This window comes from Leptonychotes weddellii, chromosome 1 (assembly GCF_054177405.1).
Source record: "Leptonychotes weddellii isolate Sample4059 chromosome 1, ASM5417740v2, whole genome shotgun sequence".
Taxonomy (NCBI): domain Eukaryota; kingdom Metazoa; phylum Chordata; class Mammalia; order Carnivora; family Phocidae; genus Leptonychotes; species Leptonychotes weddellii.
The window spans coordinates 182972877-182991595 of record NC_138369.1 but is presented as its reverse complement, the minus strand read 5'-3'; the positions used below and the strand labels follow the sequence as shown (position 1 = coordinate 182991595).

Sequence of the window (18719 nt, the reverse complement as noted above, 5' to 3'; positions counted from 1 at the left end):
AGTCAAAGCAGAACCTTTCTGTGGAGGAAGCGAGTGTCCTGTGCTGATGCAGCTGCAGGGCTTGGAAGGGGAGCAGGAACTGTATCATCATATGATCAAGATCAAGCCAAGCCCAGCTGAGTACAGATAGGAATCTGGGCCAGGTTTCGGGGCATTCAGTCGTCAGGTTAAAAAGCTGGTATAGCAGCTGGGGCATGTCTGTCTCGAGTTACACTACTTCAGTCTGGCCTGGTTATCCTCCTTGTCTGGGGCACAGCTGGATTCTCTTTAGTTCTCCTGTGTCCGATCTTTCCTGTATCCTGGATTCTCTCCCTTTTAAGAAATATTTTTATTATTGAAGTGTAGGACATACAAGGTTACATTAGTTTCAGGTGCACAATAGAGTGGTCTGACAATTCTGTACATTACTCAGTGCTTGCCACAATAAGTGTAGCAGCCATCCATCACCATACAATATGTTATCAACTCTATTCCCTATGCTGTTCTTGTCATCTCCCAACTTATTTATTTTATAACTGGAAGTTCGTATCCTGTATTCTCTTTTATTGATTTATTCTCTCGAGTGGTGCTCAAACTCTAGTAGCTTCTTGACAAGAAGAGTTACATTTTTTGGAGACCTTGCCTGTCTGAATATGTCTTGATTCTTAATACTCATACTTCATTGATACTTTTTCTGGTGATAGAATTTCAGTTGAAAATAATTTTCCTTCAGAATTTTGAAGTTAGTGCTCCATTGTTATCTCCTTCCAGTATTTTTTTTTTTTTTTTAGAGAGGGAGGGGCAGGGGCAGAGAGAATCTTAAGCAGGCTCCAGGCCCAGCATGGAGCCCAACTCTTTGCTCCATCTCACAACCCTGAGATCATGTCCCTGAGCTGAAGTCAAGAGTCAGACGCTTAACCGACTGCGCCACCCAGTCACCCTGGGATTTAACTTTATAACTGCTTCCCCCAGGTCTTTCCTGGGTTGGTTTTCAGCTCTCCCTACTGCTGGCTTGGGAATTCAGCTTTCTTGGCTGTGCTAACTCAGTAACCACTGCCCATCTGCTTTCCAGCTTTCAGAATTTCATCGCTGTTGTCTCCTCTTCTGTTCTCCATATCATTAGGACTTTATGACTTTTTAAAAACTCCCTTGGGGCGCCTGGGTGGCTCAGTTGGTTAAGCAACTGCCTTCGGCTCAGGTCATGATCCTGGAGTCCCGGGATCGAGTCCCGCATCGGGCTCCCTGCTCGGCAGGGAGTCTGCTTCTCCCTCTGACCATCCCCCCTCTCATGTGCTCTCTCTCATTCTCTCTCTCTCAAATAAATAAATAAAATCTTAAAAAAAAAATAAAAACTCCCTTTATTGTAGTTTTAGTGAAGCTTCAGGGCGGAGCAAAATGAGATGCTTATGTGCAATCTGCTATCACCACCTCAAGCAATAAGTTTTTCTGGACGGATGAGTCGTAGCAGTATTGCCAGGAACAGAGTGTTCGCCACAAAGCAGTCATATGTATGTGCACCTTCTTTTTGGTAGGGAATGGTTGTGGTATAGAATGGTCATACATGCTGGACACAGCTATTATTATTAATTCTCACTTTCTGGGGTGTCTGGGTGGCTCATTCAGTTAAACGTCTGCCTTTGGCTCATGTCATGATCCCAGAGTCCTGGAATTGAGCCCTGCGTCGGGCTCCCTGCTCAGTGGGGAGCCTGCTTCTCCCTCTCCCTCTGCTACTCCCTGCTTCTCCCTCTCCCTCCGCTACTCCCCCTGCTTGTGCTCATGCGCACCTGTGCTCTCTATCAAATAACTAAATAGACTCTTTAAAAAAATTCTCGGGACGCCTGGGTGGCTCAGTCGGTTAAGCGTCTGCCTTCGGCTCAGGTCATGATCCCAGAGTCCTGGGATCGAGTCCCGCATCGGGTTCCCTGCTCCGCGGGGAGCCTGCTTCTCCCTCTGCCTCTGTCTCTCTCTCTGTCTCTCATGAATAAATAAATAAAATCTTTTAAAAAAATAAAAAAATAAAAAAATTCTCACTTTCTGAGAGGGGTGCTGTCATCACTCCAGTTTACATACGAGAAAACCGTAGCCTAGGGAAATTTAAAACTCATAGTGCTGGTACACAGCAACTGTTCCCTGAAGAGTAGAATGGATACATGAACCTGGCCAAGTAGGCACAGCTGGGAAGAGGCTGGATGTGGGAATGGGCCCAAGCCAGTGCTCACTTCCAAAGCCTGTACTTTTCTTTTTTTCTTACTTATTTATTTATTTAAAGTAAGCTCTGTGCCCAATGTGGGGCTTGAACTCACAACCCTGAGATCCAGAGTTGCCTGCTTTACCACCTGAGTTAGCCAAGTGCCCTCAAAGCCCGTCCTTTTTGCTGCCTCTGTGTGGTTAATGCTGAAAGATGGTAATTGGTACTTCAAGGTGTCCACGTCCTTTGAGCCTTTTAGGAATATTCTTACTGTAGATCTTTTCTGAACTCATTGAAATACCTTTGCTTTCCCAGCAATGCTTGCAAAGAGGGTTCCCTTTCATCTGTGTGGGTTGGGAGCTGTGACCCGGGAGCCAGTTTCTCTGAACTGGGGAGGAGGGCATTTACTGAGCAATCCCAGAGGATGTAAAGGTGCCTCAGTAGGGCTCTGCTGGAGAGCCTGGGTAAACATGGTCTCAGAGAGTGAGTGGAATATTGCTATGGCTGGAGCAGCTCTTGTCTTATGTAGCTGTTATCTGAGTTTAGGTTGCAATTCATGATAGTAAGCCTTCCTGTTTTTTTTCAACTTTTTTATTATAGAAAATTGTAAACATATAGCAAAGTTAAACAGTGCATTCAACATTTTGCCCTATTCGCTTTATTTTTTTTCTTTGCTTAATCATGTGATAGTATGTTGCTGACATTGACACTTAACCCCTAAATATGTAAGCATTTGTCTTCTAAAAATGAGATCATTCTCTTACATAACCACAATTCTACCATTATCATACCCAAGAAAATAATTCTGTAATGTCTTTTAATGTCTGACCTGTATTCAAATTTCCCCATGTGGCCCAGACTGCCTTAAAAAATTTTTTTTTTGAAATTAGAATCAGCGAAGGTTTGTACATTTCATTTGGTTTGTTAATTGTATGTTTTGACATAGTTGAAATTAATTATCAATGGATTTGACATAGTTGAAATCCTATGAAGTTTCTGGCTCATATTGCTCTTGGAGACTGTTTCACTACAGTCTAGATGGTGCTGCTTAGAATCTTAGCAGTGGAAGGGAACCTTGAGTGAATTTGGTGTAGTGATTCCTATGGTTTACGTGGGAAGTTTGGTGTTTTGTTTTTTTTTTTAACCTGGGAATTTTTAAAAAATAGGTAACTTGGCATTACTCTTGACTTTATGATCTTTGGGGGAGGGGTCCCAATTACCTTTTTTTTTTTTTTTTTAAAGATTTAATTTATTTATTTGAGACAGAGAGAATGACAGGGACAGAGAGCACATGAGAGGGGGGAGGGTCAGAGGGAGAAGCAGGCTCCCTGCCGAGCAGGGAGCCCGATGTGGGACTCGATCCTGGGACTCCAGGATCATGACCTGAGCCGAAGGCAGTCGCTTAACCAACTGAGCCACCCAGGCGCCCACCTTTTTTTTTTTTTTTTTTTAACTCCCAAGTTACTATGAGGTTATCTTGGCACTGTTCCACAGACCTGTGTTTGGGAACTGCTGATTTAGTCCACCTGTCTCATGGGCCAGTGTCACAACTTAAAGAATGTCAGAGCCAGTACTAGAAGCAGGGCTCCTCGTGGTTTTTTTTCCCCTTTTTTTAGACATTATTTGAATACCATTTGTTAAGCATACACACAAAGTAATTGCTCTGCAACATGATGTGCTATTATTAAAGCAAAACAAAAACTCATGAAAGCATTTATGCTAATTCCGCCTAGAGAGGGAAATGTTTGATGTGTGTCCTGAAGGTTGAATTGGAAGTTTGCCTGTAGACAGTAGATGAAAGGGGCATTCCAAGGGTGTGTGTGTGTGTGTTTAATATTATAGGTATATGGGGCACCTGGGTGGCTCAGTCGTTAAGCGTCTGCCTTCGGCTCAGGTCATGATCCCAGCGTCCTGGGATCGAGCCCCGCATCCGGCTCCCTGCTCGGCAGGAAGCCTGCTTCTCCCTCTCCCACTCCCCCTGCTTGTGTTCCCTCTCTCGCTGTGTCTCTCTCTGTCAAATAAATAAAAATAAAATCTTTAAAAAAAATATTATAGGTATATATTAAATTCATATATCTAATATAGATGTTTATTATATCAGATATATAGTATATATGACCATATTATATATTAGGTATCTAATATAGTAATACATATCTGTATTAGATATGTGAAATATCTGAATATATTTGTCTAAATTAGATATATAAATATAAACATATGAAATATAAATACAGCTATATACAGTTTAGCAGCTTGCCCCACAGGAGGTATTTAACAAGTGTTGGCTGCCTTCCCCCTTCCGTCTCTGTGTGGCTTTAGGTATACTGTCAAGATAGCAGGAGATAAGAAGGCTGTGTTAGGGAAAGATTTCAAGTAGCCTGTACATTTCGGAATTTATCTCACTAACTGTTGGAAGTTTGTGAGTGAATGGCACGAGTGAATGGTCTGAGTTTTAGAGAGAAGATTCTGGCAGAATATGGACTTGGGAAGGCAAGGAAGATGATTTGAAGAAATAATATGTTTGAATATACTGTCACAGCAGAACTTATTTTCCTCCCCCAAATGACGTTTTTTATTACCAGCTTTTACAGATTATCAGTTTCATTTTTTTTTTTTTTCCTCTTAAGATTTTACTTATTTATTTGACGGGGAAGAGAGAGAGCACAAGCAGGGGGAGCGATAGGCAGAGGGAGAGGGAGAGGCAGGCTCCCCGCTGAGCAGGGAGCCCGATGCGGGGCTCGATCCCAGGACCCTGGGATCATGACCTGAGCTGAAGGCAGACGCTTAACCACCTGAGCGACCCAGGTGCCCCCAGATTATCAGTTTCAATAAACCTAGGTATAAAGTTGACTCTCTCATTTTATGACAGGATAATGAAACATGTATGCATTTCACATTTTGAAAGCTATATAGAGTCAGTCATTCAGCAAGTATTTGAGTGCCTAGCCTAGTGTGCATGAGGCACAGTTCTAGGCTCTGGGAATGCCACAGTGAGTGAAAGTGGACTTAGACTGTCCTTCATGGAGCTTACCCTCTACAGGGGAGGTAAATATTTATCAAAAAATGAGATTAATAATGCAATACTAGGGGAATTAGGAAGTCAGGAAAGTCAGTATCGTCTCTCACTTGGATATTTCAGTAGCCTGTGAACTGGTAGCCTGTGAACTGGTCTCTCTCTTTCCATTCTTAGCCCTTAAGAGTCTGTTCTTTCATAGAAGCCTAAGGGATCCTTTTAAATGTACGTCACTCTGCGAAGCACTCTCTTATGGCTCTCTATTTCAATCAGTAAAAACCAGAGTTCTCACAGTGGCCTCTGAGGCTCTGTAAGTATCCTTCCTTGCCTCTGTTACCTCTCTGATCTTGTTTTCTCCTACTTTCCCTTCTCACTCACTCTGCGTCAGCCACACTGGGTAATACCCAGACACTGCCTTCGGGGCTTCGCCCTGCTGTTGTTCTCTCTGACAGATATCCAGAGGGCCAAGTCTCTCCCTACCTTCAAGTACCTCTGGAGAGAGGTACCTGCGCAATGGAGCCTCTCTTGACCACCAATTTGACATTTCAGCTGGCCCCACTGTCGCCTGTACTCCTAATGTTCCTTACTCTGCTTGTTTTTTTTCCCCATGACACTTAGTTACTTTCTAACATGGTATATCATTTACTTAAAAAATTATGTTTATTGTCCCCTCCCCCACCAAGCTCCATATAGACAGTGCTTTTTATCTGTTCATTGATGTATATTATGTGTCCAGTACCTGGTATGTTATAGACATTGTAAATAAACATTTACTGAGGAAGGGAAAGCTGATATTTGAGTGAAAAAGTGATAGCTAAGCTGACCTCTGTAGTGTGAGTAGACGTTAATGAGGTGAGCTGGGAATGGAGAGGTATCAGACAGAGGTGTGCAGGTTCTAGATGAGGTGATGAGCAGGTATGAGGTACTAAAGAGAAACCAGGACACCTGTAGGAAAGAGACAGAGTGTTGTAAGAGGAAGCTGGGGCCAGTAAGGACTGGGCTGTACTATAGACTTTTGTCTTTATCTTAAAATAAATGGGAGGGAAATTTTTAAAGTTTTAAGCAGGAGGGAAATACCAAATTTGTGCCTTTTTAACAAAAGTCATTCCAGCTGCAGTATGGAGGACGTATTGATGGGGGCAGGAGTGGATGTGGCTATATCAGTTGGGAGGTGGTGGTAGTTGGACCGTACTCGGGTCAGGTGGTGGTGGAGGTGGAGCAAAGTTAGGAGACATACTCAGGTGATGCATTGGATGTGAGAGGGAAGAAAGAAAAAGCAGGGATGACACCTGGGTTTCTGGCTTGTAAAGCTGGATGAATGATGATTCATTCATTGTAGGGAATCCCAGAAGGGGATCAGGTTTGGAGGAGGAGATCATGAACTCAGGTCCCGATATGTTGATTTTTGAGGTGACTTTGAGACAGCCAGGGGATGTCTTGCAGGTAATTGGATGTATGGATCTGGGATTGGCTATTTCAGTCTGCGAATCAACTGTATAGAGAAGTAGTGGAGGGGAGGATTTGCCAATAACCCACATTTTGAATAATTAAAAGTTGTTGACGAACCATGAGAGAAGATGGACTCTGAAAAACAAACTGAGGGTTCTAGAGGGGAGGGGGGTGGGAGGATGGGTTGGCCTGGTGGTGGGTATTGAGGAGGGCACGTTCTGCATGGAGCACTGGGTGTTGTGCACAAGCAATGAATCATGGAACACTTCATCTAGAACTAATGATGTAATGTATGGGGATTAACATAAGAATAAAAAAAAAAGTTGTTAACAAGGATATTATTGGGGGAGATTATATAGTTATAAAATTAAAGTCTCTTGAAAAAAATCTATGCTCCCTGTCCTTTACTTTGGTTTTAGATTTAAGTCTTTTACCACAGTTGGTTGTACTTACTACATTTTATTCTTGTTATATGTGATTTATAGGTCAGAAGGCAAATAAGCCTTCCCGGAGATAAAGTATGTAAAACGTCTTTTCCAGAAGTACTTACATCTCTGAATAATTCATGCTGTTGGATTTTAAGGCCTATAAAATATTCACACTGTGAGTGTCTAGAAACCAGGTTTATAGCAAACCAAGAAGAGAAGCTATTCCTCATACTCCTTTGGCAAGATTTGAATCAGCAGCAATCACCACAATCATTGTAGACCTCGTCGGACTGCTTTCTTCTATTTCCAGATGATCACAGAGTTCCTCTAAATTCAGTCTGTTCCTCTTCTATCTTGTTCTCCTTGGTCTCCTCACCACAGGCAGCGGAACAATAATTTTCTCTTTATGAAACCTGAAGTGGGGGAAATACGGTGAATGTCTCTGATGATGGGTGGCAGTATAGTGTTGTAATGGTCATAAGCACAGAATTTTGGAATAGATCTGAAGGAACTTCACTGGCGATCCCAACTTTCCTCCTTGCTAGCGGTGTTAACCATTCTCTAAACCTTTTCAGTAATAGGAGATAATATTAGGGACTGCCTTAGAGCATTTGTGAGGATTGAAGGCAATAGTCCCGTGAACAGGGTTTTTCTGAGGATGGACTGGAGTGGTCTGTAAAGAGCGTAACACCCGTACACATCCTGTAACTAATAGTAGTACTACTAAGAGTGGGGAAGACAGAGGTTTTATTTTTGTTTCATTTAAGTCAACTTGTTCTGCTCTGGCTATGTAGACGTAGGATCTTGAATGGTATTTATATTTTGTTTTTTATTTTGTTAACCTGTTTTTTTTGTAATGGATTTTTTAATGATACAAATTATAATTTAATGTAACAAAATGCTAATTGATTTCTCTGCTAGTTTATAAATCTGATGATGAGGGCTGTTTTATTCATCTTTATTTTCCCCACCCTGCCTTGCTCGTAGGAGGTGTTCTGTAAATATTCAGTACATGCTCTAGAGTTTTGGGCTGATTCAGTGCCATCATATCCATAGGTCTGCTCTAGTGCCTGCATACAGTAATTCAAGGCAGAAAGGACAGCAGTCAGAGACAAACACTGAATCAGTCTTCAGTCCTCCTCCACATCTTCTCCTGAGATACCTTAACTGCCCTGTGACTTCAGTTACCACTGAATTACTGTGAGCTTCTAATCTGTATTTCTGTCTTAAGCCACTCTTTCAGTGGTTCTTGTACATCTGTCTTAGGTATTTTCTACCTGAATATTCTTTAGTCCTTTCAAATACCTTATGCTCAGATTCTCCTCTTCCATTCTCCCTTTCCTGTTTTGGCTAATGGTGTCTCACCATGCACCAGGCATCCAGCCATTGTCATTCTTAGCTTCTCCCTTCCTATTGATAATGCCCCTTTGGTAGTCCTCAAATAAAAACCCTTTCTTTGGCTTGTACCGGTGTGGCTTCCGTGTGCATCCTCATTCCCCCCCTGTCTGGAATGAGGGCAGGTGGCTAACATTTCTCTTCAGTCCCTCCTCCACACAGTTGCTGCCAGCATTATCTTCCTAAATTACAGAGATGATCTTGTCATTTCCCTACTTACAAGCCCAGAATTTTCTTCCTTCTTTTTCATCTGCCAGACTCTTATTCATGCTTCAAAACCCAGCTAAGTTTGCTCTTCCTCTGTCAAACTTCCCTCGGCTCTTCCTGGCAAATACTGTCCTTTGACACTTTATTTCACATTTCTGTTGTAGCACTTTTACAGTACAGCTCATAATGTATGTGTGTTATGGCCCATATTGCAATGCAATTACAATGTTCTGACAATGTTCCTAACTAGACTATTCTCTACATTGATTGCCTTAATCGTTTTTATATACTCAGTGCCTCACACTAGTAGCATTTAACAACTAGTGGAGAGATGGCAGAACAGACAGATGGTAGTGCAGAAATTTGATTAATGGGAACATTTCTGAATTAGATGTTATTTGGGACTTTGATGCATACAGAAATTTCTCAGACTGTGTTTGTATGTTGAAGTGTGTAGTTGTTTTCTCCTCTTGCTTTTGCAAGTGTCCTTGGGTTTCCTAAACTGAGTTTTTGGAAATGAAATTTTGACAGTTGAATCATTTAAAATGCCCTCTGAAAATGATTCCTATTCCCTTTTATAAAGAGTTGCCTCTCTTAGTAATGGGAATAATTGCTATCTAATATATTACAAGACTTGTGGGTTGGACCAGTAATCCATTAGTTCAGTTCACTAATTATGTTTTGTTTTGTTTTGTTTTCACTTGGTACCAGGGTCAGTTTTGTGGGAGAACCTACCAATAATTTGCTTGACCTCAAAAAAGTCCTGAGTTTATTAAAAGCAGTTACAGACATATTACATTGTACAAAGAAGTTTCTCAACAGGCAAGAAGAATCAGCACTTCATTATGTTAATTATAATAACTTTTGAAACTTTCGAAATTTCGGTATTTAAAAAGTAATTCATGCTAAGAGCCGCAAACTTTGAAAATAGACAAAAAACAAAACAAACAAGCGATCCTATCACCCATATATATAATAATATTATAAAAGTATTGGTGTTTGTTCTTCTGGTATTTCTACTTATGTATGTGTTTTTATATGTAGATTGGTAGTTCTTTTTTCGAAAAAGGAAATAATGCTATACATACAGTTTTAATAACCTACTTTTTTCACGTAGTATTAACCATTACCATTTACTTGTGCCATTAAATGTTTTTCAGAAATAGATTTTTAACGTTTGCATTAAGTAAACTATTTTACTGAACTATTTATTCTATCATTGAACATTTAGGTTTTCTCCGAGTAGTCTTTGCCTTCATTGAGTCTCCAAAGGCTTGTTATCTTGTATTAAGTATTGTGTACTTGTTTCCACTTTAAGCCAGGGAGCCAGTGTTCGGAGTATTGTCAGTTTATGTTAAATCAACATGGTGTCATGATAAAATATGCTTATCTTTTGGTGACTATCAACAATAAAACTCCTGTGAAAGGCATTCTTCCCACTTGAGAGGGTTCGTTCTTAATAGACTAGCCTTCTCCCTCCCTTTCCTCTCCTAAATGTTTACCATAGCGACTGGGCTCCTGGTGGCCTTGGCTCCTTTTCACCTTAAAGCTCTTCGTCTGGTTTCCTGTTAGGGCTGTGAAACCCAAATCCTTCACGAGGTCAGGGTTAATCTGTGATCCAGCCTTATCTGTCGCTCTCCAAACTTATTCCAAGCCAACCTGCTCCACTAACTTACTGTGTCCTGAATCTCTTTGGTACCAGCTAATTCTTCCTTGCTGGTACCAAAGGGACCTAGGGGCTTTGTATATAATTTTCCCTTGCCCTCCTCAATCTCTTTTGTTGCTTCGATTAACTTTACTCAGCTTTTAAATTTTAGTATGTTTTAAGATTTTAGCAAGTGTAAGTTACCTCTTCATAGAGGCTTTCCCCAATCACCCTTTTTTTTTTTTTTTAAAGATTTTTATTCATTCGAGACACAGAGATATAGAGAGAGCACGAGCAGGAGGGAGAGGCAGAGGGAGAAGCAGGCTCCCTGCAGAGCCAGGAGCCCGATGTGGGGATCACGACCCAAACCAAAGGCAGACGCTTAACCATCTGAGCCACCCAGGCGCCCCCCAATCACCCTTTCTAAAACAGGTCTCCCCTTTATTCCCTGTTAGGATCCTGCACGTTTCCTCCATAGTAATTATTTGTATTACTTCAATGTTTCTCTGCCTCACTCCATCCCTGACCCTCCAGTTTAAGCCCCAGAAGAGAGGAGATCATGACATTTCAGAAATCATTGTATGCAAATAGCTATATATTTTCTACTTTAGAACTATTTATAATTAGGTTAATATATGGGAAATGAATTTTATAATTGGAAATAAGACTTAACTTCAGACATTGTCTTAAATTCATGGTGACCTTCCCTTCCTATTAACCAGTTAATATTTAATCGTTGATGATAATTCATTATTATATCTGCAGATTAGTGATAAAATGTGCAGGACTTCAGTGTAGCTAAAGCATATCTGAATGATAAACTTCTAAAAACATTTTGTGAGTAAAATTTACATACTGTAAAATACACAGGTCTCAAGTGTACACTTCAGTGACTTTTGGTAATGTATGTACCTGTATAACCATTATCCCAGTTAAGATATAGAACATTTCCGTCACTGCCCCCCCCCAAAAGTTCCCTTGTAGTCAGTCCTTACCCCCTGTAGGCAAGCACTGTTCTGATTTCTGAGACTGTCGACTAATTTTACTTCTTCTTAAGCTGCATTTAAATGGAATTATACAGCATACACTTTTTTTTTTAAGATTTTATTTATTTTTTTTTGACAGGGAGAGTGACACACACACACACGCACGCACACAGGGGGAGTGGGAGAGGGAGAAGCAGGCTTCCGCTGAGCAGGGAGCCCCATACGGGGCTTGATCCCAGGATCCCGGGATCATGACCTGAGCTGAAGGCAGATGCTTAACTGAGCACCCAGGTGCCCCCAGCATGTACTCTTTTGTGTCCGCCTTCTTTCACTTAAATCATGTCTTTGAGGGCTTACTTTTTTTTTTCTGTGTGGTTGTAGATATCAGTTCATCCTTTTTTCTTGCGGAACAGTATTCCATTGTATGAATCAATCATAACTTGTTTTTTGTTTTTAAAGATTTTATTTATTTGAGAGAGAGCAAGAGATAGAGAGCATAAGCAGGGGTGGGGGTGGAGCAGAGGGAGAGGGAGAAGCAGGCTTCCCGCTGAGTAGGGAGCCCGATGCAGGGCTTGATTCCAGGATCCCGGGATCATGACCTGAGCTGAAGGCAGATGCTTAACCAACTGAGCCACCCAGGCACCCCTCGATCATAACTTGTTTATCCATCCATCTGTTGATGAGCATTTAGATTGTGTTTTTACTTCCCTTGGCAAATACCTAGGAATAGAATTGCTGGGTTATAGGGAGGTTTATTTTTAACTTTATAAGAAACTGCCACCAGAAATATATGAGATTTCCACTTGTTCTACAACCTCACCCACATTTAGAGTTGTCAATCTTTTAAATTTTAGCTGTTCTAGTGGATGTGAGATGTTATATTTCATTAATTTGCACTTCCCTGATGCCTGACAATGTTGAATACCTTTTTATGTGCTTCTTGTCATTGTCTTTTTAAGTCTTTTGCCTAGTTCAAGTTTGCTCAAGTCTTCTGTACTTTTTTTTATAAGATTTTATTTATTTATTTGACAGAAAGAGAGAGCGAGCTCACAGCAGGGGGAGTGGCAGGCAGAGGCAGAGGGAGAAGCAGGCTCCCCGCAGAGCAAGGGGAGCCCGATGAGGAACTCGATCCCAGGACCCCGGGATCATGACCTGAGCTGAAGGCAGTTGCTTAACCAACTGAGCCACCCAGGCGCCCAGGTCTTACGTACTTTTTATTGCCTATATTTTATCTTGTTATTACTAATGTTTAGTTCTTTCTGTATTATAGATCCAAATCCTTTGTCAGATATTTGTTTTGCAAATATCGTCTCCCAGCCTATGTTTCCAGTGTTTGGACCTTCTATAATATATTGTATTTATAATAAATTATAATGTATAATTTATTGTAATAAATTGTATTTATTTTTCGGAATAATTGGACACATTAAATTTAGAGGTATTTCACCTGAATCCATATTTAAGCATATTATTCGAAGATACAACATACTGTTTAGAAATAAGTTCATCTTTGTGGACATGCTATACAGTTCTAATTTTTGCTTTACATAGTTATCTTTTAAGTAAAAGAAGAAAAGATTGTCTGTTTACCCACATATTGATCATTTCTGGTTTTCTGCATTTCTCCCTGCAGATCTGAGATTCGTCTGGTGTCATTTCCCTTCAGCCTGAAGAATTTCCTTTAGCATTATTTTTAGTGCAGATCTAGTAATGAATTATCTCAGTTTTGTTTACCTGAAAATATTTTTATTTTATCCTCATTTTTATAAAAAAACTTTATTGAGATGTACATATGATAACATTCACCTATTTTAAGTGTACAATTCAATGTTTTCTTAGTATATTTAGGGTTGTGCAATCATCACCACAATCTTATTTTCTTTTTTTAAGTTTTTATTTATATTCTTTCTTTAACATACAGTGTACTATTAGTTTCAGGTGTACAATTTAGTGACTCAACACTTCCATACAACATCCAGTGCTCATCAAGACAAGTGCCCTCCGTAATCCCCATCACTTATTTCACCTTTCCCCCCACCCACCTCTCCTCTGGTGACCATCAGTTTGTTCTCTGTAGTTAAGAGTCTATTTCTTGATCTATCTCTCTCTTCCCTTCGCTTATGATGGTCTGACCACAGTCTAATTTTAGAACCTTGTACCCATTAGCAGTGACTCCCTATTCCACTCTCCCCCACTGTCACTAGGCAACCACACATTTATTTTCTGTCTATAGATTTGCCTCATCTGGACATTTCACATAAATGGAATCATACAAGATGTGGTCTCATGTCTTTCACTTAGCATAATGTGTCTGAGATTCCTCTCTGTTGTGGCATGTGTCAGTACTTCATTCCCTTTTATCACTGAATCTGTATTCCATTGAATGATATGCCACATTTTATGTATCCGTTCATCAGTTGATATATGTTGGATTGCTATACTTCTTGGCTAGTGTGACTAATGCTGCTGTCAACATCTGTGTTCAAGTTTTTGTGTACGTGTGTCTTTTTATTTCTCTTGGGTAGATAGGTAGTAGAATGACTGTCATGCTCCCTTTTAAAAAATATTTATTTTGAGAGAGAAAGAGAGAGTGCACTAGCTGCGGGGGGAGGAGCAGAGGGAGAGAATCTTAAGCAGGCTCCTTGCTTAGCTCAGGGGCCTGATCTCATGACTCTGAGATCATGACCTGAGTTGAAATCAAGAGTTGGATGCTTAACTGACTGAGCCACCCAGGCGCCCCTATCATGCTCTCTTCCGAAGAATATTTTCACTGGATACTGGGATTGATTACTTAAAAAAAAAAAAAGGCACTTAAAGAAATTCTTCTCACTATCCTGGCCTCTGTTGAGAAGTCAGTCATTATGATAAGTTGATTTTTTCCCCCTAAAACTATGTCAAGTGTTTCTTTTATTTCTGATTTTCAGCAATTTGATTATGATGTTTTCTCTGTTTAACCTCTTTGGAGTTTGCTGAGCTTCCTGGATTTGTAAATTAATATTTATCACCAAACTTGGGAAATTATTGGCCCTTATTTCTTCAGATATTTTTTTTTCCTCATTCTGTCTTTTTCTGGGACCCAGTTAAACATATATTGGATCAGTTACTAGTGATCCTTAGTTCACCAAGGCTCTGTTCATTTTTATTCCTCAGAAAAAAATATCCCTTAAAAAAAAAACAAAACCCTGTTCTTTAGACTGGATAATTTCCTTTGATCTTTCTTCAAGTTTACTACCCTTTTCTACTCCTGTCTCTAATCTCCTATTAAACCCATTTAGTTAATTTAAAATTTCAAAGATTATAATTTTCAGTTTTAAAATTTACATTAAAAATTGTCTGTCCGCTGAGATCCTCCATCAGTTTAGTTATTTGGACCATGTTCCTTTAAGTCTTTGAATGGTTTATATTGGTAGCTTTAAAGTCCTTGTCTGCTAATTTCAATATCTGAGTCATTTTGGGGTCTATTTCTATTGACTTCTTTTTCTTTATTCCTTGAAAATAGATCACATTGTTCCCGCTTCTGTGAATGCCTAATAATTTTTTACTACATATTAGACATTGTGGATGATACGTTATAGACACTCTCAATTCAGTTATCTTCATCTGAAGGGTGTCAGTTTTTGTTCTAACAGGTGGATGAAATGCTGGCTGATCACCTTGAAATTATAGACACTTGGTTTTACACCTTATTAGGATAATGCCAAGGTGTTTACTGATCTCTGACTTGGTGGAACTCAAGCTCTAAAATATCTTGCGGTGGGCACAGGGGAACTCTTAGTTCTTTTAGCCTTCCAGCTATCTTTTTTTTTCCCTGCTGAGTTTCTTGGAGTTTCCTCCATGGGTGTTCTGTTTGGGGGGTTAGTCAGATATTTAAAGAGAGTTTATATTGAAGTGTTTGGGGCTCCTTCCTGTAACTCACCCCTTTCCAAGATTTCCTCTCTCAGTTCCCGGCTGCTCTAATTATCCTGAACTCCATCCTCTTATACCTCAAACCAAAAAGACTATGGTATTTTTGCTCAAGTTTTAGCCACGATGCACCACAGAGACTCAACTGGGCTGGGAGTGGGAAGCTAGGGGGTTCTTCAGTGGAAAAAGCTGTATAAAAGTGGGTCTTACTCATTGTGTTTTCTTTCAAGGGTAAATTCCCTCCAGTTTCTGCCTGCTTTTCAGCACTCTTCAGTGCTTTCAAATAGTTTTTTTGGAATTTAAGGTGTTCCTGGATCACCTCATCTGAATGTACTTTTTTTGAAAATTCTCACATGTTGTACCCTTATAGTTCTTTATGCACATGATTTTTCTCCTTCTAGTTACCGATTGGTGCATTCCTGATAACTCCAAAACTTAGTAGTTAAAACAGCCATTTTATTATGCCTATGGTTTACTGTGGGTCAGGAATTGGTAAAGGGCACAGACAGCTGGGATGGTGTCTCTGCTCCATATATGTGGGGCTTCGTTGGGTAAAGCCGGAAGTCTGGGTACCAGACAGGGTGCGGTAGCTGGCACGCCAGTCACCTAGAAATGGCTACTCACACTTCTGGCACGGGAGGCTAGCTGTTGGCTGGGAACTGTGGGCCAGAACACTTACACGTGGTCTCCTCACAGCATTGTGACCTTGGATTTCTTACATGGCAACTCAGAACTCTGGTACCAGTGTTCCAGAGAACCAGCTACAAGCTGCATTGCCTTTTACTATCTAGTCCTAGAAGTTGTATGGCCGAAGTTACATAGCATCCCTTCCTCTACTATTGCTCAGCCAGTTTTTATTGTTGGCCTAAATTCAAGGGGAGGGATATAGATTGATTTCTCAGTGAAGTGGAAGTGTCAAGGAATTTGCAGACGTGTTTTAAAAGCAGCAGGCTCATTTGGTAAATGAGCTCCCCCTTGTGTCCCAACACAGTCCTACGTACCTGTCAATAGGTATTCATCGAAGTATTTAATTTTTCTCCTTAACTCTAGGTTTGGACCCAAAGCAAATTTCTGTTTAAGACCTTAAGAAAGGAAGAGATATTTCACTTCTTAAAAACATTTCCTCAGAGTGATTATTTTTTGTCTTTTTATTTGTAGAATACAGAGTTTAATGAAAAATCCATGCTTACAGGGTGAAAATGGCAGGCTTCCTCGATAATTTCCGTTGGCCAGAATGCGAATGTATTGACTGGAGTGAGAGAAGAAATGCCGTGGCTTCTGTGGTGGCAGGCATATTGGTAAGGGAAAAAGCCTGGTCGGTGACCTTGCTGCCTCATGCTTTGCCCTGAAAATTAATGTCGATTCCTTTGGACCATGAATACCCTTTCAGAACTGGTTATTTCAACGTTACCTTGTATGAACAATTAGAATTCTAGATATGACTGAACAAAACATGGTAGGCCCTGGGTTCGTTTTACTTTGTAAATTTGTTGAGCTTAATATCTTTTCTTCAGTTCAAGTGATAATACAATTATCATAAGCAGTAGCATTTTTAAGCTAATGATACAATATGTCTAAGTCCCGTAAGCTCATCAGAGGCTCAGAACTTGAAAACCAATAGTGTTGTGACTCAGCGAGATTCAGGATGTGTAGACAGCAGTAGGGACCCAAGGCTGCATTGGAACTGAAACCCTGCGGTGCTCCAGGGAAGGGATGCCAGCCCCCTATCCCCAGAGGCAGCTCTGAGGGGGAGTGAGACCAAGAACTCTGTGGAGGAAACTCTTGCTTCATCTTCTTCTGGACATTTTTTTCTTTTTCAACTTTTTATTATAAAACATGTGGAGCATATGCAGTCAACAAAAATAGAATAGTGTAAGGAGCCCTGCTCATCCCATGTTCGTATAACCCAGCTTCAAAACAAATCACGACCAGTCTTGCGTTAGCGGTCCATCATCCTGTTTCTGAAGCAAATTTCAGTATCGATTACATTTAAAAAATGTATCTCTTTCAGTATACAGTTCTGTACTTGAAGTCCAGTAGGAAAAAAAAAAATAACCCAGAGCAGGAATTAAAGATAATTGTGAAGCTTCTACTTTTTTTTTTTTTTACTCTTTGTGGTCATTTCACCTGCACTTAATTTGCCCTTGAAATTCTTTAGCAGCTTCTCAAAGTCTTTTCAGTTTAGTTTATAGAGAAACATGACATTTTACAAACTCATGTTCAGTCAGTTACACATTATTTAATCAAACTACATAATCGATTAAAACTATGGCAGGCTTAAATAGTTTTGGAGACATGACAGCTGACCCTTGGTAAGCATACAACTCATTTGTGGATGCAGAAGAGCTTGGGTGTATTAAGAAGGAATGTTCTCTGGAGAGAATGAAACACATCAGGTAATCAGGAGCTGGTTAGCTGGAGGTTAGTTAAGAGAGCTTTAGGGGCGCCTGACTGGCTCAGTCGGTTAAGCATCCAACTCTTGATTTCGGCTCAGGTCATGATCTCAGGGTCATGAGATCAGGCCCTGTGTTGGGCTCTGTGCTCAGCCAGGAGTCGGCTTGAGATTCTCTCTCTCCCTCTGCCCCTCCCCCTGCTCTTGGGCACGTGCCCTCTCTCTCTCTCTCTCTCTCAAATAAATAAAATCTTTTAAAAAAGAGAGAGCTTCAGTGCATGTAATTATGGTGGGCAAAAGAAGCAGATAATTTGTTCTAGATAACAAATTTTTTATCTTGCATTGAGAGCAGAACTTCAGAATGTTACACAGATTTGATTAGGTAAGTTCACCTCAAATGCTATCAAGAGTAAGTAAACAAGGGATTCTTATTTTTTTTTATATTTCCACATCCAGAACTCAAACTAGAAATATGTTTCATTTATATGGTCTGTAGAAATATAGGAATATTAAAGAGCAAGTAACTTCATGCTGAGCCCATTGTTAGTGTTATTTTAATGACTTGGGCTCTTGTGCCAGTTTTTTACAGGTTGGTGGATAATGATTGACGCCGCCGTGGTGTACCCTAAGCCAGAGCAGTTGAACCATGCCTTTCACACGTGTGGCGTGTTCTCCACATTGGCTTTCTTCATGTAAGTATGAAGGTGATTCTTAATTCAAGATCGTTTTCCGACAAACATGTTTTCCTTATAGTTTAATGCTATTTCAAGTAACTTTTAATTTAATTGATGGGTTCTTCTTTAACATGATAAATATATATATATATTTTTTCCCCATTATATTAAGTTTTTTTAATCAAGAATGAGTGTTGGGCGCCTGGGTGGCTCAGATGGTTAAGCGTCTGCCTTCGGCTCAGGTCATGATCCCAGGGTCCTAGGATCGAGCCCCGCATCGGGCTTCCCGCTCCTTGGGAGCCTGCTTCTCCCTCTGTTTCTCTCTGTCTCTCATGAATAAATAAATAAAATCTTAAAAAAAAAAAAGAATGAGTGTTGAATTTAGTCACATATCTTTTTAGCATCTGTAAAGATTATCACATGATTTTTCTTCTTAAACTGTTGTTAAGCTGGTCAG

The 18719-nt window shown here is 40.3% G+C and overlaps 1 protein-coding gene across 2 annotated transcripts in view; it reads left to right on the top strand.

The window, feature by feature from the left end:
- Positions 1–18719, top strand: part of TMEM50B (transmembrane protein 50B) — a 34817-nt gene that overhangs the window by 4145 nt on the left and 11953 nt on the right. The window contains exons 2-3 of one of the 2 annotated variants that reach the window (XM_081799618.1): positions 16389–16494; positions 18168–18280. In XM_081799618.1, coding sequence (XP_081655744.1) covers positions 16396–16494; positions 18168–18280 — 212 coding nt within the window. In that variant the 5' untranslated portion in view covers positions 16389–16395. Of the gene's footprint in view, positions 1–16354; positions 16495–18167; positions 18281–18719 lie in introns of both variants that reach the window. The other variant, XM_081799621.1, reaches the window with a different exon arrangement.